We start from the raw sequence: 25,907 nt of genomic DNA, 5'->3' as shown, positions 1-25,907 counted from the left end.
CCCTACGAAGCCTGAATCCCGCGCCCTAATCATACGAGAACTAGTGTGCGGTTCATACAGTGTTTGTTTCGAAGTACCATTTATGTTGGCTAACTTGTCGTTTATCGTTCTCACCTTTCATAGGGTTCACTACGGCTTTTTCCCAAACTGCAAGCCACCAGTCCTTTCAAACGTGACCTTTCACTTCGACTGGAACAGCTCCCATCCAATATTCAGCGTCTCACGCGGGTCACTAATGGTAAGCAGAGCAAAGTTTGTAAAGTCCTTGTTTGACCAGCATTTCTGGTGTTTTATTTTCACTGACACAATCGATATGCTTTACTGATTCTGCTGCTAATTATTTAGTCAAATTGCGCTTCTATTGCGCAGCTATCTTGTTTACTTATGAATGGCCAAACAACATCTGCAATTTGCCCTTCGGCTGAATTATGCCGAACGATTTTCTGATCCTAGTTTTCGGATTTTCTCTCACTCCATTCACACGGTTCCTGCGCATGACATTCTCCTATCTGCCAGTTCTTTCTCATATATCAAACCTAAGACCTCAATCAAATCACAGCATATCTGTATCACATCAGTCTGATTTCTCTTAGTTGTGAGGACCAATGTCGGCGAGTTTCACCCTTATTGGAGCTCGTCGGCGGTGCGTATCTTCGGTCGTTTCGGGGTTCAAACCCCGAACCTATGAGATCCAAGGCCAGCGTGCGACCACGAATCCACCAGCGCACCCTCGTACTATCCGTGACGCTACGTGACTGGGACATCCTGGCAGGTGCGGCGGCAAATCAACACATCCGCCGGGCCATCGTCTAACTACATGTACCAAAATTGGAACTTTTACACCCGTTAAGATGTTTCAATTCGGGTTTGTTGACCGTGCACTATTGGTGTAGTGGAAGCTTGTCTTTCTTGTCGGCACCTCAAGTCAGGCAAGCGCTGGCAGGGGCATGCACTATCGTTGATTTGTTCGCTGAGCTGGACGATTCTATTGCATATACATTGCTGACAATCTCCAGTAAGAGCGTAAATCAATTCCTGGACTTCCACTTTCTGATGTTTGTTAACCGGAATAACAGGATAGTACGGGGACTCTTCAAACGAATCAAATCTCAGTTACTCGCCAGTAATTTTAAATGCTCCCACAGAGACTACGGTAACCGTTTTTGAAAACTACTATTAACTGTTTGGAATATAATACGGTGCTGGTGAGATAAAGACCTTTCACCATGGTTCCATTTTTTTAAAGGGGAGCTAGGAGTTATTGTGAAAAATAGTGTCGTATTAACATGATAGCCGTAGACTTCAACGTCGTGCCTAGCATTAGTCCGTACAGGTTGTTGGACTATTGGATGAGTCAACTTCGCAAACAGTAACTTAGGTCCCTTCAATGACATGGATGTTCAACCATATCTTAAACGCTGGATTGGTATCGTTGCTTTGGAATTCTTCTCCGTACAACTCCATGCCCATCAGAAGCCCTATGCACTAACCTGCAGGCAGTGTGGAACTCCGTGGTACAACTTCATCTGATTATCGTCCAGCTGTAGCACTCTTTCGGTGCCTAGCTGCCATGCCACACGAAGGAGGCACGAGGGCTGGGATACTGCCAGGTAGCCCAAGCCTAGACAGGGGAAGTCTAGTGGCAGAGGTCGGGTTCGAACCACGGACCTTCCGGTCGGTAAATTCGCGCTCTAACCACTTGGTCCATCCGATTATGCTCGTCACCAGTTTCAACAGAAATATCGGAGTATCATCGTCCAGTAACGGAGCTGTGTGTAACTTAATGACTGTCATCCGTTAAAAGACTTATCGGCTAAACCGAATGATCGGATGGAGCTCCTTTACTGAACTGCATGAGGAGTAGTTTGGACGCTGTAACTCGGCAAAAACTTGGAACAAGACATTGTCACCACACACGATGATGGCAAGCCGGTGCTGTCTTCTCCCGTACTTTATTCAGTACACAAACTGGTCTGTCGGCCGTTCATGGTATGAAAAACGAACTTTTGGAGAAGAGTTACTATATTCTGTAAAGCTCACCGTGTCACAATATTCAGGGCACTAACGCGAAAACTGGAAATGACCCAAATTATCTTATTCGTCTTTTATCAGCCCCACTCGAATACTTTGTCCCCAGTGAAACTGATGAGATGAAGCTAATGTCCACAGATACACCTTATCTGACTGCTTTTACTGATTTAGTTTTAAGGCGCGCGGAATTTCCGTACCGAAGTACACAAACTGCAGTAAAGTAAAGCGAAGTAAGCTGTTGAACATGCTGTAGTGTCCGCTCTTTACTTTGTGAAGATATGTCATCCTTCTGGTGCCTGGATGTCACACCATTCGGGCGAATTGAGATGTGGCTTAGACAATGATAGGAGAGTCCGAGAAGTCAACGGTGAATCCGAGTCACATACCTTTCTGTTAGGTGCCTCAGTCTCCAAGATTTTCCGCTCATTCTGCCGTATACTGACACGGTATCGCCTCTGTCTAACAATTCTACCACTCCGTCGTAGGTGCTCATGTGGCTGCGCGCGACACTCGCAACCGTTAAGCTGTTCATCCTTCCTCAGTACGACAATCTTTCACACACGACTGAATTCACTTGGTTTCCCTATTCGGGTACTAGAGTGCGAGTACTGAGTATACTAATGTACGATGATCTCCTCGGGAGAGAGAACATTTCGCCGCGATTAGTCTCTCCTGGGAGAGGAGGCTCACTCGTGCTTGGTGAGTGCCATTGTTGTGGGAATTCTCCAGGGACCGGCCTTCCTCTGCTTTGATGGTTTTTCCTTCGAGCACTTACTGACTGAATATCTAAAGCAGTGTGTGTCACGTTACTTCTCCTTGGCGAAATAAATGGTGGACAATTTGATTGAAACACATACAAGAGTATCTCTGATCCCGCATCATCCTTAAACTCTGTGATTTTTTAGAGTCGTACTGATCTGGATCAGGACAACCAACCAGAAGTTACACCCGTTGTTTTTTCACGTCTTAATTATGAAACATATTGCCGTCAGCCTATTTCACTGCGGATGTTAACACATCGTTTGCTTTAATCGGTCGCTGACTCAAAGCGTACACCGTCTATGGGAGAGAGAGAGAGACCGAAATGGAAAAGAACACTGTTTCACGTGAGGGAGGGAGACACTGTCACTTCGAAGGTAGATATGACTCCAATATCACGTGCTATTTGTCCTCTTGCTGTTCCAGTGATATCCAGATTATGGATTCTCAGTCAATTCTGTAGAACTAGTCAATCGTTTGACATGTTCCAACCGATACAATTAGTCCCATGGTATAAATTGACTTGTGAAACACAAATAAAGCTACCCTCACTGTTGACATTCGTGGACACTCAGTCATCATCTTTTGTGCTTTCTTTTTCGTTCACCCACATATACAGTGCCCACAGAAAAGTCCTCGCAGTGATGTCTGTTCAGTAGAGCTATCATTGCTACTTGAACCACATCAAGACGATTGCTTACTTTACAAATACAAATACAATTAAAAACTCATTAGATACGGTGGTTAGCGCGGACTCCGGAAGGATGGAAGATGTCGAGGGTGCTGTAAACCGTTTATGAGAACCAGGCCTCCCGCTCGCTGACACACTATTCGTGTTAGGCAGCGTGCCGGATTTTTTTATCCCTCATGCAATGAAGCTTTCTGTGACCCTGTTTCATCAAGTGCTGGTTTATCCGTTTGATGGTGTCCACCGATTTGTCTATGACTAAATGGACCTTGAGAGATTGTGTAGTGCACTTCTAGCTAAAGGTTCGTGTTTCATATCTCGATTTCTCGGCTACTGCTTTCGTGCGTCCTACAGGTCACGTTTTTCTGCACATTGTCAGAACAGCACAATTACCAAGGTCAATTTTTTGTGTTTTTGAACCAACTCAATGCAATGGAGAGTAAGAACAATATTGATGACTGACCAACTTCTGAGATTGTCACCGGTTGTCAGGTGATAGAGGTGTGATCACGCCAGTAAAGTAACGACACGGGAGCGTAGCTTAATGCAATGGGTATTGCCTGCATTCGGTTCAGTTTCTATCGCGAATTAAATCCATAGTGGATAGGATGGTGATATATTGATTATTGTATACCTCTAAAGTGCGCTTGGTGTTGGGACCATAATTCCCCCCTATTTAACAATGAAATACTTAGGTTTAGACACTCATACCTGCTCACTATTCTTACCAGTTAGCCGCCACACTGCCATGGGGAAGGTTGTGCACCAGTTGTTTGAGTCGCCTCTTCACCCATCTCTTAGCTTGAGAACCCACCTCTCGGGTTGAAAGTTGAAAGTGACCTGTACCACTGTACGCCCAGTCTGTTCTGTTAGCCAAGCGACAGGAACTAGGTGTCATCTGCATCCCCACGGTTCGAGTCAGTTGAACAGCGATGAGAGATTTTGACGGACAAAGGCGGACATCCGGAAACCCTTAACACTTGCAAGTGAACTCTCGCGTGCCAAAGGCTTAAAGACACTGGTGTGGGTATGTGGCCTTCCTATACTATCATTTACGGCAGTTCAAACCAACTCGACCAAACTTATCAGCTTTCAATGAGCTGATGATCTCGCACGCAGTCGTCGCTTAGTGGAAATCGCGCGGGTAGTGAAGAGTACATTTCTGGGACGAGCGGGGGATGCAAATGCACGAAGGCATTTAGTTGTGGATGAAACTAACTCATCCGTGGACAGTAAATAAATGATTGAAAATAGAACGGACTGCAGCGTCGGCGCTGTTCACGTGAGAAACAACAACTTGGAACTGGACTCGTGGGAATCGATTTTTTTCACAACTTTTGCTATCCAGCCGGTCAAAATGGGTTGGGGCCATACCTGAGTAGTTTGCCGAGGAGACTCCTATACCATATGCGACCGTAGGCCTTCGGAATACCTAGATAGATGAATTCAGTTTCATCAGAGGACTCTAGGGCAGATGACCGGAGGGGATAAACATGTGCCGGTCGGTGGAAGGGTAGCGCCTAAATCCATATTGTTGGTCGCGCACGAGGGCATTGCACTTATGATCACGCACAAGGTCGTTCTGAATAAGACAATTAGATCTACAGATAAATAAATAAATAAATAGATAGATAGATGATAGATAGATAGATAGATAGATAGATAGATAGATAGATAGATAGATAGATAGATAGATAGATAGATAGATAGATAGATAGGATAGAAGATAGATAGATAGATAGATAGATAGATAGATAGATAGATAGATAGATAGATAGATAGATAGATAGATAGATAGATAGATAGATAGATAGATAGATAGATAGATAGATAGATAGATAGATAGATAGATAGATAGATAGATAGATAGATAGATAGATAGATAGATAGATAGATAGATAGATAGATAGATAGATAGATAGATAGATAGATAGATAGATAGATAGATAGATAGATAGATAGATAGATAGATAGATAGATAGATAGATAGATAGATAGATAGATAGATAGATAGATAGATAGATAGATAGATAGATAGATAGATAGATAGATAGATAGATAGATAGATAGATAGATAGATAGATAGATAGATAGATAGATAGATAGATAGATAGATAGATAGATAGATAGATAGATAGATAGATAGATAGATAGATAGATAGATAGATAGATAGATAGATAGATAGATAGATAGATAGATAGATAGATAGATAGATAGATAGATAGATAGATAGATAGATAGATAGATAGATAGATAGATAGATAGATAGATAGATAGATAGATAGATAGATAGATAGATAGATAGATAGATAGATAGATAGATAGATAGATAGATAGATAGATAGATAGATAGATAGATAGATAGATAGATAGATAGATAGATAGATAGATAGATAGATAGATAGATAGATAGATAGATAGATAGATAGATAGATAGATAGATAGATAGATAGATAGATAGATAGATAGATAGATAGATAGATAGATAGATAGATAGATAGATAGATAGATAGATAGATAGATAGATAGATAGATAGATAGATAGATAGATAGATAGATAGATAGATAGATAGATAGATAGATAGATAGATAGATAGATAGATAGATAGATAGATAGATAGATAGATAGATAGATAGATAGATAGATAGATAGATAGATAGATAGATAGATAGATAGATAGATAGATAGATAGATAGATAGATAGATAGATAGATAGATAGATAGATAGATAGATAGATAGATAGATAGATAGATAGATAGATAGATAGATAGATAGATAGATAGATAGATAGATAGATAGATAGATAGATAGATAGATAGATAGATAGATAGATAGATAGATAGATAGATAGATAGATAGATAGATAGATAGATAGATAGATAGATAGATAGATAGATAGATAGATAGATAGATAGATAGATAGATAGATAGATAGATAGATAGATAGATAGATAGATAGATAGATAGATAGATAGATAGATAGATAGATAGATAGATAGATAGATAGATAGATAGATAGATAGATAGATAGATAGATAGATAGATAGATAGATAGATAGATAGATAGATAGATAGATAGATAGATAGATAGATAGATAGATAGATAGATAGATAGATAGATAGATAGATAGATAGATAGATAGATAGATAGATAGATAGATAGATAGATAGATAGATAGATAGATAGATAGATAGATAGATAGATAGATAGATAGATAGATAGATAGATAGATAGATAGATAGATAGATAGATAGATAGATAGATAGATAGATAGATAGATAGATAGATAGATAGATAGATAGATAGATAGATAGATAGATAGATAGATAGATAGATAGATAGATAGATAGATAGATAGATAGATAGATAGATAGAGTAAAAAATAGGAGGGATTGAATTGAGGTGGTAATCATCTGCGTCGTGAAGGGAATCATATTCGGAGATATGGAATTCATGTGAAACGTCTCATGAAGAGGATGCTTCACCAGTAACTTTGGATAGGGGAAGTGGTGAGCGACATTTGAACTGAATTCTAGAGTACGTTTTGAAGAGAGGTTAGCTACGATTCGAACCTATGGACTTCGACATGTCGACCAGAGGAACGGACTGGCAAATTTTGCTCATGGTCATGACGGGCTGGAGCATCTAGGACTGATGTTGATAGAGATATAGTTGAATGAGAGGCGAAAAGCGAACATGAACTTGATTTCTCCCCAAAAATCAGCAGTGAGAAGGAGTGGATCATTATGTCTACATGACGATCCTTGTCAGAAAATTTCCCTTTCAGTTGCTGAGGGCTGTAGCACTCTTAATGCATGTTTCTCATCTCACTCAATCTTTTCTCGCAACAATGGCTATAGCAGCTGCAATCGAGCCGGACTGCCTCGTTGGTTGTTCACACGGGTTTCACTGTGATTTTTTGTGACGTTTGTCTACCAATCACCAGGATCTGGTGCAGGTGCGTCTACACAAGCCCCTCTGGACAATCACCCATAATGGTTTTTTATATCCCCCCATTAGCTTCTCTATCTCACCTGATTGTTCTGCGCAACTCACTTTTCAAAGTTGATTTTACTCATTTGATTTGGTTTCATCCGGTTTCTACCGAATCGGTTCATTCAGGCGATGTTATTCCCGAAGAGCCCAGTCCTGACTTTGAGGAACCGTTTATCGGCTCTTCCCCAGTGTCCTCAACCACCCGAAGTATGAAGGCGCTCGGCCAACCCACCTCCACCACATCGGTGCCTACTTTTCCCACCACAAACCCTATTTATTTCATCAGCCAGAGCCAGTCTGTTCCTTTGACCGGCCCGGTCGTCACAGCCACGTCTCCCATCTCCGCACATTTCCCCAGTGTAACCACCCGAAGTATGAAGGCGCTCGGCCAACCCACCTCCACCACATCGGTGCCTACTTTTCCCACCACAAACCCTAATTATTTCATCAGCCAGAGCCAGCCTGTTCCTTTGACCGGCCCGGTCGTCACAGCCACGTCTCCCATCTCCGCACATTCCATCGCACAACTGCAAACACCATCGCCAGATCAAAGTTTCCCGGATCCGTTTTCTGCAGCTCCCTTCAATCCGGCTACCATTCAACAACACCAGCAAACACAACAGGACAGTTCTTGGTCCAATCTAGAGGCGCTGTCACATCTCTCCATTTCAACCAACGTAAGTTGATAGGTTATATCACTCAATAGACCTTCCGCACTTAGCAGTGTGAGGTTTGTTTGTTTACTGTGAGACATACTGAGGTCCGCCAGCCCGTCCGGGATTAACGCAGTCTCTTTTCAAGACTACCGGAATCCTAGGGCGTTCACGTTTTATCACCGGAAAAATGTATGTGGGGGTGGTGGAGTGTGTGGCTCCACAACTAATACGGTTTCCTTTTTATGGATGAATTGTGCTGAAAGTACTTCAGTTTGCGTCACATTTGACTTCGGACGAGTTGGATCAAATTTGAGGTTGTCGCGACATTGCTTTCTTTGACACTATTGGGCCACTTACTTGAAGATGACCCATGAGTCATTGCAGAGCTGTGGACACTTCTCAGTGCACCTACATCTTTACCAGTGTTTGTCAGAGTTGTCTCGATAGAATTATCAAGGTAATCTGACAGAGAACTTGGGATACCGCGGTAGTAATTTGAAGACCACTCCACATAAGATTAAAATCTGTGCAAATTTCCAGGGTTGACAACTCAGTTTGAACCCTCTGGAAATACTTTAGCTCGACGTCCAGACAGCCTCATATTTCTGTTCATTCATCTTGAAAATTTTATCTTATGAGAATGTCAGGACTTCTTCGCGTGAGAACACCTGCAGTAAATTTTCGGTCGGTACATCTATATGGGGACTCTCCGGCATTTTGAGATGATTTTACATACAGTTCTTGAGATGAACTGGCAAGAAATCTGAAGTATCTCAGTGGAAATTCATAGTTAATTGGACGTCAGGCTATGGTGTCCTTCGAGGTGCGCATTCTTACGTGCAACTGTTTGAACACCCCCCGTTGGAAAGCCTCAACTTGACTTTGAGTCATCTTTGCATTTCCATCGAAACACTTCAAGTTTCCAATCGAGGCATTTCAAGAATGTTACCGGGATATCGTACGAAAAACGTCAGGATGTCTGGACATGAAAAAAGGATAGATGCGGATGAACGTGCGTATAATCGTGCTTACATGCTTCCACACCATTTGTCCCCTCCACTTTCTTGTTGTATCTTGGCCCGATCGGACTGAAGCCATAGAGAATCTGTTTAATTTACAGGGAGAACATAACCCATCTGATTCTTGGGTCACGTGTCCATCCAAGACACGTGGAGCGAATTTAGCGGGAAATTCAACCACATCTTCGTAACTCTATCATGAGGATCTGGTAACCGTTAAGCCTTCTGGGCTTGGACTTCAGAGGCCCGATTCTATTTGGCCTTTAAAGTATTTGTCACCAAGCCTCTCAACTGGTGTTGTTTATGCATGTGATTGGCGAATTATCTCAGATTGAATTTTGAAATGAATCCCTTTTGAGAACTGTTTGGCCTTTAACCAGATTTTTTTTACACTTGTTAGCCTTTGCTCTTGCGTTATCACCTAATATTCTGATTGCTGCCACAGCTTTCCAGGCCTTTTCCATCTTGAAATCAAGTGTCTACTGTTGTTCACCGGTCAAGATTTGCTCATAAGTCATGGAACTGGCAGTCGTTTTCTAAGATAGCCGCAGTGATCAATTTAAGTCAAATTCGTCATAAAGTACTTTTACCACTGACCGGTTACACCTGTCCATACGTTGGAGTACAAAAGTAATTTTTCTGATCAAGACGTCCTATGCAGTGTTTACACTTTCGGTCCACACTAAATGTGGATTAGTTCTGTTGTCGAAGCGATTATTCTTCTTGGGTTCATCTTTTCAGAATTCTTCTCTGAGCATGTGGTTGTCTACCCCATATTTTCTGGTTAGTTGCCTTGCTTTCCGAACAAATTATCTTTTCGATGCATAGCTGTCACGAGAACCAGAGGAAACTCAGATGAATGAGCTACTGTCGGATCACCATTGCGTAGGCAACAACTGTCGTGTCGAGGCTCGAATTGATTAAATTCCCATTCAGTTGTGATACCCTTTCGGTGCCTAGCTACCACGCCACCCGAAGGAAGCACGAGGGCTGAGATACCGCCAGATTGCCCAAACTTTGACAGAAGCAATCCGGATAATGAGGTTGGGTTCCGGTCGGTAAATTTGCGCCTTAACCAATGGGCCATATCGAATTGACTATCCTCACAGTTGGACTTTTGTGGTTTCCGACCGTTCTTTATGTAGTTTCTTTTCTGTACACTTTGATTATGTTTGGAGGTAAACCTTCTTCCCCGTAGCCCAACATGTAACCTCTTCCATCAACTCACTATGAACCGAACTGTACTGTGTAAACTTCTTTCGGGACTAGACCATGTTGCACTATTGTTTGACCAATATGCAATGCCAAAATTGGCTAGGTAGAACTGCCTCGCAATTCTCCCTCCCGCGTTTTGTCGTCTTCGCTCGTTAGACAGGTGGTCATACCTTGGTAATAAGCGACACATGTGTGCAAAACTACATAGCTAACCTTTCAACGTGAACCTAATGGGCAGAATTTGGCAACGCTGTACGACATCGCAGCGGTGTGGAGTGATTCACGACACACCTGGACGCCTTGAAGCCAGTATGTTCGAGGATTGATGGGAGCGGGTGGACTGTGCGTATTTTCAGTCGTTCGATTGTCCTCCTCCTGTATTGGTTGTATTGGTTCGCTGTTCACCCTGTTGTTATTACCGTTATTTAGAGGCGCTTTCTGATGTCCATTAAAACAGACAACTGTCTGCATCTCATGCAGTCGATTGAATGAGGCTTTTGACACTTGAACACAACGTATGCAGTTCACATTCTATAGGCACTTCCTCGTCAGTCCCATTGTAACCAGTTTCTTAGTTATCAAGGACCAGTGAACACAATTCCGAATAGATATGGCATCTGTTCCACTTTTTATACCACCAATCTTCATCCCATATCGTGTGTAAATTATCCTCGACATTTCCTATCACAATTTCGCGTGCATACTGCTCCTACAAGGAGAACAAAGCTACGAGCATTCTGGTTTTCTGCCAGAAAGAATTTCGATAGCAACAAGCTTACTAAGCCGAGTACTCTTGGGCACTGAGTTTGTGAATGGAACCAACTTATTGAATGGATGATGTAGCTCACTATCGGATACGCATGCTGGTTTTTGAGTAAAGAAAGAACTAATGATCATCTTGTGATTGTGTAGGCCGATATTTAGGCATTCGCAAGAACTGTGAGTACCGGTGCTTTGACTCACCTCCCAAGATACGGCCGGCCTGAATTCCATACGAGATAAGTCATTTACAATACTCCTGTCAGCCTTTGACAGGTTGAGTGGCTAGTTTTGTGGCTGTTCCCCCTTACTTACTATTGTTCGTCTTTTTTATCAACTAAAATACAAACGATTGTAAGATAAGGATTACTTCCGTTCCGTATGTGTTGCTATCGATGCCCATGTTGAGGACGAGCTATATGCTGTAGAGATCGAAACTACACATCGTGTAGACGTAATGCGCTACTCATAAGGTTGCTGAAAACTCTTCAGTTGAAGAACATCATAAACGAGAGATTCAACTGAATTACATGTGAGTCTCCCGTGAAAACTAAATTGATATTCAGATAAGTGTATTACACTTCATTCCATCCACGTTTCCCATCCTCAGATAAATATTGTATTCTTTCTCATGCAATTTCCCCCTGTAAGAATCGGTTACCTGCTAGGTCTTACACGGCTACAAGTTTCTTTCGATTTGTTTAGTGCAAGCGACAGCTGAAAGGTTTGAGAAAGGTTTAGCTTATCACAGTTCTGTAGGGCAGAGGGTGGCGACTAGTGCAAACGGGAATCATCATTAATGTTGCCTGGGATCGTATGATTGACGTCTAAACTGATACATGCACGCGCACGGGTTCCCGTCCACAGCAAACTAATTGTTTTTCCGCTTAGCTTTCGTGCTACAGATTAATTAACTCTCAGAAGACAGAGTAGATGTGGTCCCACCGTCCGCTGCGTGGCGTAGCTGTCCTCAAACCAGCTGCATAGTTGTAACTGTTTTATAAACATCGGATATCTGTCTAATGGATGTTTGTGCCTGGTCAATCGATCGTTCAGCGGAACGTTTTCCGGACACCGTGCACACCTTGTGTAAGTTCAGCGACCGAACTGCCGTCCACCTAAGTTTACTCCTTCACATGCCCTCCTAATGTTGCACTTCCGCTGTGTTCAGTGGCATGTTTTGTTGAAGTGATTAACGTTACTGTGGCATCGCCGTGACATGTATCTGTTGTGCATCGAATTACCGAGGTTCTCAACCAAGCACTGTTTGTAGTGTCCTCTTCCGTTGCTATTACCATTCAATTACTGCCTGTAGTTGTTAGTGTCTGTATGTCGGGTGGGTCGCCCCAAGTGTTTCTTCCTCTGTTGAGCCGTAAGCACTTACAGACGGGCAGATGCGTTTTCAACAAAAGGAGTGGATATTCAAAAAAGCAGTGAAAGCGATGTGTTTATCTTCAACATTGATGTTTCGAACAAAACTAACGTTTTTCCCTCTTGCTCAAGTCAACGCACCCAAACCTTGTCAACCGGCGGATCATACAACTTTCCAAGGATTTCTATGATTAGTGTTTATTTTATGGCACTGTTTTACTTGTGGTTTGGACGACTTTGAAAGCGAATAAACATTGTGGTTGGATCGCCGTTTAAGGTGGCGTGGAGACCAAAAACAACGTCATTCAACCAGACAGTTATTGTGAAGAGTTCGCTTTGGAGGATCATTGAAACTCAGATGAAGTCTAGGGTTGAATATGAGTTGTACTATGTACACGGTAGGAGGAAAACTCCAATGAAAATACGGGACATTTTTGTGGAATGAAGTATTCCTGTAGGCTCGTTCGGTCTTTGACAAGTCTTTCAGTGAGGCTGCTCATCAAAAGAAGTCAGAACCCTCTCCCTCTTGATTGGTTGTTCTTCTGGAGATCAGTCTGTGATTCGCTGATCTGATCCAGTATTATCCATTTTCGGCGTTTAGGATGTCTTGTGTCCTATAGCTTCCTTAAAGCGCTGAACTGGAATGTCGTCTATATTGATTGCTTGTTTACATCGGAGGTTTCTTTGGGCTAATCAGTCTCTGTCGGTCGCAGTTGAGATTCTCAAATCTCGTTAAGCGAGACCGGATGATACCCGTGAGGATGAGGCCTCGAAGTCCTTGATATAACTAAAACGAGACAAAAGAATGCCGGTTGAACTGTGCGAATTTTCAATGAATCTTCCAGCATTCCCTCGCACTATTTTTTGCTAGTCATTCGATACCTACAATGGCTTAGCTCTCAAAATTGCTACTGTCCTTCGACTTCTTTGGTTTAGTTAAACGGCCCCGCCGCATAGCACGAACTGTCTTAGCCTGCGTAACGAACAGTGTATTTGAGTCTGTTTGTCTGGTTAGTTTATACTTTTGAACCGACTTTCAGAAGGATCTCTTCTGGATTCTCGATGCATTTCGAGATGAAAAAAGTACCTGTCTTTCAGAACGGATTCTTTCCTATCCTTGAATCACAGAGAACCGCTTGCAGTCTACGTCAATCGCCTTGTATGGGCTACCGCTTTCGGCTCAACTGTTCGGGGCCTCAGTGAAATGTTGCAGCTACTCTCCTGGAAGTTCGTACCTTCACTGAAACCTGAATTGTCGGACTCGTCCCATTGTGGTAATCGTAGAGCTACCAGCTTACCTATTGTAAACTGGTTCAGCTGGAACACCTCGATGCCACCCGAAGGAAGCACGAGAGCTGAGATACTACTAGTTTGTCGAGGCTTATTCAGAAGCTATAGTGTTGTAAAATTTGGGTTCAAGCACGCTATTTTTGCTGAGGAACGTTTGGCCTTAACCCCTGAGCCATCCAAAACCATACCGAAGATATCTACTCCACTTATTGCATCTATTAACGCTAGGTCAATCTGTACCAAGGGTGACCATTTTCTATTTCTATAAATAAAGCAATACTTGTGTAGTAGCAGTCCAGAAATCACTTTTGAGCAGCGATCGTTATGCCACTTTAATTGCTATTCCCTCCTAAAGCTACCTCTGATTCGCCCCTGTTTTGAAGAACAAAAAGATGATCTACTCGGACTGAATAGCATCTGCTTACATGTACTTTATTGATAATGTGGAATGTTTGAATGTCTTTTCAAAATCTAGGTCTTTGTTTACCTTTTGCAAAATTTCATTTGCCTATTGATACATCGACTTTAATTTCGCTCCAGTGCGTTGGACGAATTCCTGAACAAAATCTTTTTTTTACCGGCAGGATCTTTGGCAAACCTTCCCATGCCGTAACAGATGACCGAATTAGAACTAGCCTCAAGTCGTTTCTGTTCTCGGGTCTTCGTGATCCAACCAGGAATAGAATTTAGTTCAGTCGTATATTCACTAGCCCTCCTGCTTTGTATTTCTCCAAACTCCGTGACCTTTTTACAACTTTTGACCTGTTCATTGTCTTTGCCTTCTTCTTCTGTATTCTCTTTTGTGTTATCCGTCCTTCATAGCTACCATGCACGGATTAGCCTGTGAACGATGCGTCACACGGTCGAAAACTTCCTTTGTCTTCCACTCTCAATCGAGCCTGTTCACAATATCGATTTTTGTAATCTGGTTTCCACAACTAATTCTGTCACTGGGAATAATCCTTTCCTAGTGGATTGGCTGACTTCATGAATCTTTGGTGAAATCGAGGACACAGAAGGTTGTAGCATCCTATATACAGGAACTTACGAAGTCGAAGTCTGTTTCACTGTCCGAACCAGTGGGTCTACATTCATCGAACAATATGTGCAGTTGTATGAGTAATAACTGTTCAGTTGGAATGCTCTTCCGGCGCATGTCTTCCATGTCACTCGGAGGAGGCACGAGGGTTGAGATGCAGAGGTTGTGCTCGCACCACGAACCTTCCGATCAATAATTTTGCGCCCTAACCACTGAGCTCTCTCGAGCTCGGGACTCCATTAATTTTATCTATCGGGCAGCATGGATGCCCACTGATCTGATCTGGATGCTCAAAACGCAGAGATTTCTATCTAATTCCACTGCATTAGTAGCCTCACACCTCTTCGAAAAGACAATCCGCTCTTGTCAGTATATCATAGGTTTACCTAAATTATCTGGCCAGGACAGCATTTTTCTGCATATTGTGCGCACCAGTTGAATGAGACTATACTAAACATTGCTAATACCAGTTTTTTTCATACTGAATTATCAAGGGCCCGTTTTTATTTGACTGATTACCAGAGCGGGTGCAAAGTATCGACCTGATGGCACCACTTGGTGTTCTCCCTCACTTTTCTTGTCCTGTCTTTCCCGATTCGCTTATACGACCCATCCGGGTGCACTTTATGCCCTGGTTTTTGTCGTTCTATCCAGTGCTCCGTCTCTGGACAGTCGTAGTTCTGTGGTTAATTTTACTGATACCAACTCTTCATTAGTATTTTTCATACCACTAGTGGCTGTTCTTTGTCATTTATCGATTGGCTGATCACTATTCACCTCACTTCCGGTACGCATGAGCAGTACGGCAGTGTTCCCTGCCCAGCCCCAGCAATACTCGTATTTCTAAAGCTACAGTTTTTCAATGTTTCCACCTGATGCACTGATTTCTTTCATGCTGTTCGACCGGCTGGCGTTTCTAGAAATGCTAATGATTGTGTTTTTTTGTCACAGTCGTTCTTCCCAGTGCGTTATTGATCATTCTGGGACAACTTTGTGTGATTTGCTTTCCTCATGCGAAATGAACCTACGACCCAACTCTTTTACATACGTTGAAGTGATTTGTTCTCGACGATAGACTCAACTGGATCCAGTTCAATTACCTGCTAATTTTGAGTTTTCTTCAACTGAATTTGCTGTACAAGGCCGCCTCATGTTTCAGTTGGTACGATATTCGAGATATCGCAGTATACTTCCTTGACAGAACATGATAGCGTTCGCTCCCAACTATTTTAGGGGTGACCATAACTACGATTATAGTGCAGGTTAAAATTGGCTTCATCAGTCCAGATGAGTTTTCTCGTATTCGGGTGTTCGCTCGTCCTATCCGAGTTTAGATCAAACATCAAAGGATAACATCGGCTTACTACTTCCTTTCACCTTGTTCTTCATGGAGTTGATCATCTCCTAAGTTTTTTCCACTGTATTCTGGTTTCAAGTAGGATATAAGGTTAATGAAAACTCATGGGCTATGCATATTTAATGGGACCGAAGACGAAGGGCAAAACCGGTCATGGGCTGTCGAATAGTCTTCAGCAACCTTGTGAGTAGTATGTCACGTCTAGATGTCACAGTGGAGTTTTTTATCGCTCTGTTGCTCTCTGTTTCTCTCTCACTCCAATGAGTGACTCCACAGAATGTCCTTTTAGCTCTATGTGGATTTCCTGGTACTAAGTGCTCCAAATATCTGGGGCAAGTTTACCTACGAGCTTCGTTTGAACTGCTGGCGTTGAAACAGCTTTCCCGAGACTGAGAAAGCTTTCTAGTAGAAAGTCATGCGTATTTCGTTATCCTCCGAATTTCACATGGTGTGTGTAGTTTTTCACCTTCCTTATCATCTGGCACCTTCGCTGTCACATTTCCTTGTCCACTGTTTAATATTCTGAGTCAGGAAACTCTTCACCTGTGAGTATCATCTTCATTTTGATGTTCACTTATTGCTTTTCAAATGTGTTGTTATCTTCTTGACAGAGCACATCACCCATAGGGTTTCTGAAAACTCTCCAACATCCAATGATTGGTTTTTCCTTCTTGGGGTGGGTGGGTACACTCGTCAAGTTTTCGTCAACCTTACGTTTTACTTGAACCCATATTGGACACAAGTGGTTGAATACACCCACTTACAAATTAGCTTGGTGCTGCCGAAGGACTTAGTCGAAACATGACGCGGCTTTTGTTCAGCACATTCATCTGAAGTATATCATAAATGAGAGATTCAGCTGAGATTGAGTTGAATCTCCCTTTGCCACCGAGTTGAGTTGTGAGTGAATGCGTTTCTTCACTTGAATCTCTCGTCGCGAGAACCATACAATGAAGCCATAACTTACTCTTGTCATATACACATCTGTGCGAAAATTCAGTTGTCATGACACAGTCAAGACCCGACTTCCCTAAGATTTTTCCACTGAATTGCGCATTTATGTTTTATGTGCTTTACTTGTCTACTGTTGTCCACTCTCGTGATAAGAATACTCTGGTTCTCTGTTGCACAGAGAACTAGGTTGGAATCAGGTTGATTCAGGCACGGCCAGTTGCCGCCTGATTTCTCACCCGTGCATTCTGGCAGTTGTTTGTAGCAGGATCTGTTCGTCGAACCTAAGTGCAACCAGATGGGCTGCTTTGATTGGCCCTTTGGCCTCGACAGATGTGCAGTGGTTGCGACCTGCTAACAGTCATCGTCAAATTCAACCAAGCGATCTCCTCTAGTTTCAAGAGCCTCGACCTAGTTCACGTTGGAAGGCTCAGTCTTTTAGCAGTTCACTGCTTACATTTACGGCGCTTTCTTTTTGTGCTTTTTACCTCTGACTCCGTATCCTGATACAAACTTAAACATGGAGGTTAGAAAATTGCTATGGACGATAATTCAGTGAAACGTGACTTCTCTGATGGTTGGAGTAAGTCATCGTGGTGCTGGCGGATAAGTCCCTTTTTGCTAACTACCAATCCGTCTGCAGCTGCGGTGATGACAGAACTGCGCTAAAGTCAGTCTCTCCTGAGTATGTCCGTGAAAGAACAAACAGCAAATACCCGCTAACCAATAAACCACACACAAGTTTCATCACCGCTGGAAACAGGTGAACTTTACGGTCCCAGAAAGTTGCTTACGATGCTGACTGGTTAGTCTCACACTTGGAATTCCGGATTTCAAACAGGCTACTCCAACTAAGGCAGCGGTATTGACAGGGATCTCTACTTTCTCAAAACTGGTTCTATTCTACTCAGCGCTTCTTCTTCTGTCCTTACACGCTTTTACCACAAACTCTGTTCTATTTCGGATTCATGACTGCCAAAAAATCCCAGGAAGGTTAATCGGCACTTTTTCGCGAAACCGACTGTGCTTTTATAACGTTGGTGAACTGTATTGCATTGTGATTGAGTCCATGTGCACATGACCTACCTTTTTGACTTCGTTCTGTACTCTGTAAGGGATCTTACCTGTTCTATACCGTTGTACTACGCAGTAACGTCGACACTTTTATGTACGTGATCAGGATCAGTGCTGTTCGAGCGTTCCTTATCTCAAATCACTGTTACCACTGAATGCAAACCTAATTACACAACAGCACTGCGATGGTCTTTGACCAGTTCCTCTACCCGAGCTCAGCAAATCGTCAGCAGGACGGTGCTGATAAATCACAATACAATGGGTTTACTACTGACCGATACGGATCGGTTGACTTGACTCGACCAGAGGGTTCTCATCAGAACACATACTCCGGCCCCCGTCTGAGTCTCACTATGTCGGTCTGGATGATTGATGTATCTTTCGTGATATGAATGAGTGGTCTGCTGCTTAATTTAATCGTTGGCCTGCTTATGATTCGACCAGTTGAAATATGCAGTTGTGCTGCTGTACTACAAATTGACCCAAGTGTTTCTCCCCAGCCAATGGTAATAATTGAGTAAAAGTGAATAGCGGTGTTTTCCATGACTAAATATCATGTCCTTGCGCGTATCTTTGACGTGTTATCTACCTTTCACATTTTAGCCCGTCATTTCAAGTACTCAAGCTCAATACACTTTAACGACATCAAGCATGGTTGCAGTTCCTGGTTGCGCACCTACGTCACCTTTCCTTGGCGGTCCACCGATTGCTGCTCCGATGTCCACCTCGTTTGCTCCCAGTGCGTGGCCTAGCAATGGGACAACGATGCGCCTCTCCACCACACAGCCCCCATACAATCCTATTGCTCCCCAGTTCTCTTCGACGGATCCCTACTCTGGGTTCGCTGTGAATGCGTACACTGCTGGATTTTCGGGTTCGTTTTTCAGTCTTTTTTCTGCGTTTAACTATGGTACAGGTGCGAATCGAACTCCATTTTGTGGGAAACTTATTCCGAACTGCGTCTAGTGGCAGTGTCTTGGTCCAGCTCTTCTAACTGCTTGTTTGTCATTACTTTCTGCAGTCTTCCTGCAGAAAGATATCTGGTTATCCGTCGGACCATGATATCTGTTCAAGAGGAAGCACAGCTGATGCAATCGCACCGACCTCTATCCGGGCAGGATAATAAGATTTCCATGAATTAGCGGTGGTTCTACACGAAACCGATGTATAATCGTTTATTGGATTTCTGGTGAAAGTGGAACAAGTGTGTCAGATGTGCCCCAAATGTTTTTTCCTTGGTCATATTTGGTGAGACACCACAGCTTGCTTGATATGTTTTTTGTGCGTGAAGAATTCTTCATTTGAGTCCATAACGTTTCTTAATGTCCCCGGTAGAAAAAACGGTATCACTCAATGTTGGTGTTGCTACCTGTCCATCATTTAGCGATGAGCCTTGTTCAACACGTATCCATCAGTCAACTGTCTGTTCAGCAAACTTTTGCCGACGGCAGAAGTGGTTCCATTCTGGGAGTGTTCATTTTTATGTGAAGATCTCCTGCTAACCATCTGTTTGTTATTGTCTCCCATTTGTTTGATTAAAGCGACTCCGATGATTTCTACAATCGAATTGTTCCGAGAAACATGGGCGAACTAGGCACAGCGAGCTGGTAAAGTGCGCTCAGCTCTCTTGGGGTATTTCAGATACCGTTCTCAAGTTACTGTGTGTGCTGACCAGGCATGCGATTGGAAAGCAATTAGTTGCAATATGAGATAGCTCAGTGCTTAAGGCGCGGACTTGTGCTAACCAGAAGGTCAGTGGTTCGCACCCAACACTGGCATCTTGACTGCTCCCGTTCAAGCTTGGAGAACTTGGTATTATCTCAGCTCCATGCTTCTCACATGTGGCGTGGTAGCCATGGACTGTAAGGGTCTTACAGGTGGATGATTGATTAATTGTTCGACCCCTATTCATCAACCCCACTGTAGGGCCAACGCTTACTCATTCCTCTACTGGCTTTCATATGCACCCGAATGCTGCATTATGTTGTGCGCGTAATCTGCCAACAAACCAGACTAGTGTACTTTCTTTCTCCACTTTCGGCGGCTGTAAGCGCGTTCAAAAATGCAGTTTGTCCAACTGAAAATGGAATCAAGCTGTGAAAACTCTTCGACAGTCCACCATCAGTTTCGCCCTTCTTGGGACCATTGGCCAGGCGTAGTCCCCGAATTTCAGTCAACTTTATGATCTACTTGAACCCGAATCGGACATATTTCGACAAATACACTTATGTGCATATCGATTCGGTTTCCACGAGAGATTCAACTGAACCTCTTGTTTACGATTTCGACAAATGCACTTATTTGCATATCGATTCGGTTTCCATGAGAGATTCGACCGAACCTCTTGTTTATGATATGCTTCAGCTGAATTTGTTGCACAAAGGCTGCCTCATGTTTCAGTTGGTATGATATTCAAGATATCTAGATAACCTTGTGAGTAGTTGCTGGTATTTGTCGTTTCACTTACCACTCACCCGTAGTGTGGTCTGCGTAGGTGTTTTGTGACCGACCACATAAACCTAAATAACCTTGTGAGTAGTTGCTGGGATTTGTCGTTTCACTTACCACTCACCTGTAGCGTGGTCTGTGTAGGTGTTTTGTGACCGACCACATAAACCGCCATTCTAGCTTGCATCGTTGACGGGTAATGTGCGCCACAGTGTCACGCATTGCTGTACCTACGCCTGTAATCGCATCAAAGCTGTCGTGACAACGAAGTGATTTATGCGGTCATTGTTAACCGGGAAAAAACAGTTGTTTTGGTTGTCACCACAATGCTGACGAAAAAGATTACCTGGCATTTTTCTTGACCCAGCACCATTTACAAGGTTTCATAAAGCTCTCAAACCATCCACAGTCGCTTGCGTTCTTAGTTTTCATCAACTGGGCGTGGCCCCCAAATTTTCATCAATGTCATTTCAGTGTGATGTGTTGTGGTAGTCTTCGGGCGATTCGGAACAAAGCCGTGAATAGCACTGTCCCTGTATCTTCATGAAGAGTCGCTAAAAACAGCTCAGGCGTTGGAAAAAGTTGTGCACGTGTTCGGCTGTGTCAGATACGAGGCCACGTTCAAGTTTAGCTCGTGCAGTTCAATTTTTTAACTGCAGCTGACTTTACATGAATTTTTGTAGGAGTTTTGTTTACTGAAGACTGCATCTCTACTTGTTGCATATCCAGTGTAGTAAGGCTCAACGGCTTCCATATTCTCGTGCACAATTGTACTGGCCATTTCTTAATAAGCCGACTGTGCTGTTGCCTGACGTGCATTCATAAAACGAGACTCCGATGTTCTCATTCTATCCATCTCGTTTAACCGCTGCGTAGAATCATAGCTGAGGCTTGAGTGTGAGTTGAGGATGGGTCGTTCCGTCACTGCACGGCCATTTCAATACCCCGTGCACTTAGACGTCAGTTCGACTGCTGTTATTGGTCTGCCTCTGGTAGTTCTACGAACTGCTCACCAGGTTTAAGTGATGTTATTCCCACTAAGGCAAGTTTACGAGTGTGTTTGCGAGCCGTCCGGAAGGCGAACATAGGAAATTCAACCCGAATTCTAGCACTAATACTACTGCTACCGCAAATTAAGCCTCCTGTGTATGCCATTACTTTTTTAAACCTGTTATCTTCTTGTTCCAGCTGCACCAAACTCAATGTCGCTGACGTCGTGGTTCCCCAGTACCTTGCCTACATCCAGTTGGTCAACCCCGTTGCCTTCTCTTTTACCCCCGGAGCCGGATCGCCTTGCTGACCCTTTCGACGTTGGGTGGGCAGATCGGGTTACCTCAACGACAAGCGTCACTGTGGCACACAAGCCTGGCAATCCGTTTCTCTCCGATGAGCCTCGTCTTGGCGAGTCTGCCTGTTTCACTTCGAACGGCAGCTCTCCAACCGTTTCTGCCCCTTCACTCCTGTCTTGATCAGCTTCGCCTGGGGTTCAAGAAGCACACCCAAGCCGACTCTTACTCATGATTTCCTAGTCAGACGCCTGATTACTTTTCAGTTTGATTTCTTCTCTCTGTTATCCCGTATCCATCGCCAGTCGCTTGGAAAACATGTTCAACACACGCGCTTTCTGTCCTCTTTCATTTGAGACTGTCTAAGGCAACGGTGGCACTGTGCTTTGCTCCATCCAGTTTTTTTTGTTTTACACCGGTTCTCAGCTCCCCACTCTTTAGCCGTGATATCTCCAGTTATCATGCCAATGGATTCGGCCAAGTGTTCCAGCCCGTTTTTACGTCCACGGAAGCAGATCTGAAAAAGATGTTTGCCTGCTCATACTTGTTTGCGCTGCGCTAATCAAAACTCTCATGTGTTTATTATAACCGTCCGGGCAGATAGAGTCGCTCAGTCGCTTGCTTATGTTTTGGTACAGCAATGTTTCCACTCGCTAGAAACAAAAAACTATCAAATATTTCCTTCCTCTGTGTAAATGTTTTAGCTTCATTCACTTCGTTTGCGTTCGTAATTTCATTCATTTCGACAATACGGCGTTCGTTTTGCCTTGAAGGCATTTCTCCCCGCCTGTTGTTGACGCAAAAGCGACCAATACACCCGTTCATCTATATTGTATCTGTGATTCGCTCTCCTCTCCCATGTATACACTTGTCGCGAAACTCACCCTTTCTTTTGATTTCAAATTGTTCAACCACATTGGATGTTACAGCGGACTCTCGGGGACAGCAGCCACCTGTCCTGTGTTAGTTGTTCCAAGACCACTTGGGGAGGGTAGCTAATCCAGTAGAAAGTACACTACTCAACCAGGAAGACATTTTTTAAGAAAACTGGCTTGTAAAGTGAAAAAGTGGGGAAAGCGCCGCGTGAGCATTTGTTGCCAATTCGTATCATTCTGACGGTGAAACAGAACGGTGCATTTTTATGTTTGCTTTCTACAGATTATTGGATTTCGGTCTTGAGTGACTTCTTCTGACCGTTATTTCAGGGCAGCTTCCACCCAGGAGTCCTCTGGGTTGTTTCCTCGCAGCTTCCCAGAGTGGACAGTCGAAAACCTTGATTCCATATGCTAATGTTAAAAACGGTATTTTCCAACGTTTTCCGCGTGTTTGACAATGGCAGTGCGTCAAACATTTGAACATATGGATTGCGAGTCTTGCTCTCCACGCACTGCAAACCGCTCCTCAGTTGCAATGAATGACCTCGAGGAGAACGCATATATAGAGAAAAAACCTTTTACTTAGAATACCCATTTGATGTCCCCGTACTTCACTTTCAATTCAATTCGGTTTATCGGCTATAAACCGTGTACCATATGCACGTTGGTTCCAGCTTCTACAGTTTCGATCACCGAAAAACGGGGAAGTGGAACATACAACCAAACCTTGGCATGTTCAGTTGTTCAGAATTGGGGTAGGTACGCATTGAATAGCTTTGATACACGAGCGCCACTGACTGCGGGATTGGACCATTTCAGCCAATGTCATTAACCACTGGTGATTTAAGTGCCGGGGTCCCCCTTACTGATGCTGGGATTAACCGAAAAACACCCAGAGTAGTTCTCAACCTTTTTTATGTCATGATCCACTTTTGTAATCACCAAGCCGTCGGCCATCGCGGAAGCCATTCGATGAAACTTATTTCAGCTTCTACACCAGTTGGCTGTAAGCTTAGTTGCGAGGATTGGTGGAATTCCCATTCCGCAAACTTGATGTCGTTCAAAATACGCAGGCTAATTGTCACTCACATTAATTAGCATTGCATCCAAACATTCGGATATGTGCCCTGGTTGGCGCTGTCCTGTGCGGTTTAATCTGCTACGTGACCAGACTAGGTGGACAGATACAGTGCTGCTGGTTACTGTAAACAGTAATTGGGTGATCACACTGCACCGAAAGGTTTAGCTGGTTCACTACGGCTGTACGATCGTACCACCATGGAAGAATCTAATCGCTGAAATGGTCCATATTGTTTACTAATGCGCTAAGGTTGACTTGGTGGGAACTTGTGGGACCTTAGCGCTTAAGACAGTGGTGGTGAGGTTAGATATAAGGACTGAGTCAATCACGTTTTATGAATCAAAGGATAACTGTACTGATCCAAGAGCTCATCACGTAGCTCAAGGATAGCTCAGCAGTTGAACCCGCTCCATTCAGGATGAGAGCGGTTTGGTGAAACGAACCCGGCTTGGTCTTTCAAGCTAACGGCAGAACATGTGTGCCAATTTACCCCATAAGAACCACGCCGACCCATGCTCAACCGTTTGCGACCCACGGAGGGAAGCTCCGCGATCTCCAGGTTGGGAACTACTGGTTCATTCTAATCCCACTTGACATGATGAGACGAAAAGAATTAGATTATATTGCTGATTTTTTAAACAATAAACAAATGTTTGGCTATTGGGCTGGGTTATTTTTGTATTTCGCTCACGTAGCTTTACGACTTCAAAGTAAGGTTTGGATAACCTTCCACACCTTTCAGCATAAGACTTGGATTTGGTGTTGTTTCGAAATTTTTATTCGTATGCGTGTTCTGCAAATTATCGGGTCAAAGATTCGGGTAAATAAACTGTAGGATTCACAGCCATCTCTCCTCCTGTCTGGGCACAATTGGGCACAATTTTCTCGTAAGTCCACACCAAAAGGGTGAGTTTCGCTGTTGTTAGAGCTCAGTGGCGCATATCTTTGGGATTTAATCTCCGGGCATCTGACTTACGAGGTGAGCGTGTTTCCACTACTTCACCAGCGCTGCCGGATGCACCCGAAATATCACATCTGAGCAGGCGAATGTGTTCACATCTGAGCGTTGTGATTGCTGTGCCAGACGCTTCGAGCGACGCCCCCCTAAACTGCCATGATTGCGCCGATTGATTGACCCGCCCGTCGGGTGGGTCACTCCAGTCAGGTTGAGTCCCTGTGTTTGAAAGCTGATGGACATTGTAACTGTATCCTTCAGTAGCCTGTATGTTTAATTAACCACACGTGCTACAAGTGAATTGAGTTTCACTAGCCGATCATTACTGGCTGTCACACTCCTGTGCATCCTGTCCCTCACTAGGCGATCATTATTGGCTGTCACACTCCTGTGCATCCTGTCCCAAATCACAGCGTTCGTTTCACGAACACCGAGGAGCGGTTTAAAAGTCTTCATATTGAGGCTTTCATTTTTGCTGTAACTCATCGTTGTATCCTTTTTCCATTCTTCTGAAGATGCATGTTTTTATTCTCTCTAGCCACAAATGTTTGGTGATGTCCGATTGTTTTCCTTCAAATAAATTGCCGTTCAAAAAACAGGAGAGATCTCTTTTGAATTTCATTTCTCCGAGTCCTGTCTATACCCGGCAACTGGGTGAGCCAAGAATGACTTCAATTCCTCAGTATGATTTTCTTTCTCCACGTCAGAGATTACTTGTTCATCGACTGAGACATTGATTATCACCCCTTAAAGCTCTTGTTGGAAGCTAGGTTTGTCTCCCACAGATAAACTCGCTCAAGTTAGTTATAATCTGTCAGCACGCGCGCGCGCACACATGCAACGCAGCTATTGCACTTCAGTTCTGTTGATTACCGGACTTTGCCGTGGTTACCCGGACTAGCATTCTGAGGAAGACTGTATCGGTTAGAAGCGTGATTACGGCTCATCCGGTGATCCAGCTCCGTCTCAAGATCCAACACTACTCGCGCTCTAGTAGCCTGAACTCATCCTCCTACAGCCTGATTGGTCAAAATAAGTAACGGGTGACAGTTA

At 43.5% G+C, this 25,907-nt stretch overlaps 2 protein-coding genes across 2 annotated transcripts in view; one reads left to right on the top strand and one right to left on the bottom strand.

The window, feature by feature from the left end:
• The window catches only part of T265_01290 (hypothetical protein), a gene marked incomplete at both ends in the record, with an annotated part of 34,701 nt that extends 11,880 nt beyond the window's left edge, over positions 1-22,821 (top strand). Inside the window, 4 exons of the mRNA XM_009165296.1 lie at positions 124-238; positions 7,605-8,155; positions 18,813-19,083; positions 21,846-22,821. Of these exons, the coding sequence (XP_009163560.1) occupies positions 124-238; positions 7,605-8,155; positions 18,813-19,083; positions 21,846-22,126 (1,218 nt within the window). The remainder of the gene's footprint in view (positions 1-123; positions 239-7,604; positions 8,156-18,812; positions 19,084-21,845) is intronic.
• T265_01291 (hypothetical protein) lies at positions 13,642-14,953 on the bottom strand (the record flags this gene model as incomplete). The annotated part of the gene is made up of 2 exons (XM_009165297.1): positions 13,642-13,890; positions 14,837-14,953. The coding sequence occupies 2 exons, from the start codon at positions 14,951-14,953 to the stop codon at positions 13,642-13,644; spliced, it is 366 nt and encodes a 121-aa protein (XP_009163561.1).
• Positions 22,822-25,907: the final 3,086 nt, after the last annotated feature.

The sequence above is a fragment of the Opisthorchis viverrini genome (assembly GCF_000715545.1).
Source record: "Opisthorchis viverrini unplaced genomic scaffold opera_v5_14, whole genome shotgun sequence".
In the NCBI taxonomy this organism is placed as follows: Eukaryota; Metazoa; Platyhelminthes; class Trematoda; order Opisthorchiida; family Opisthorchiidae; genus Opisthorchis; species Opisthorchis viverrini.
The sequence above is the reverse complement of the archived record's forward strand: the minus strand, read 5'-3'. Positions and strand labels throughout refer to the sequence as shown.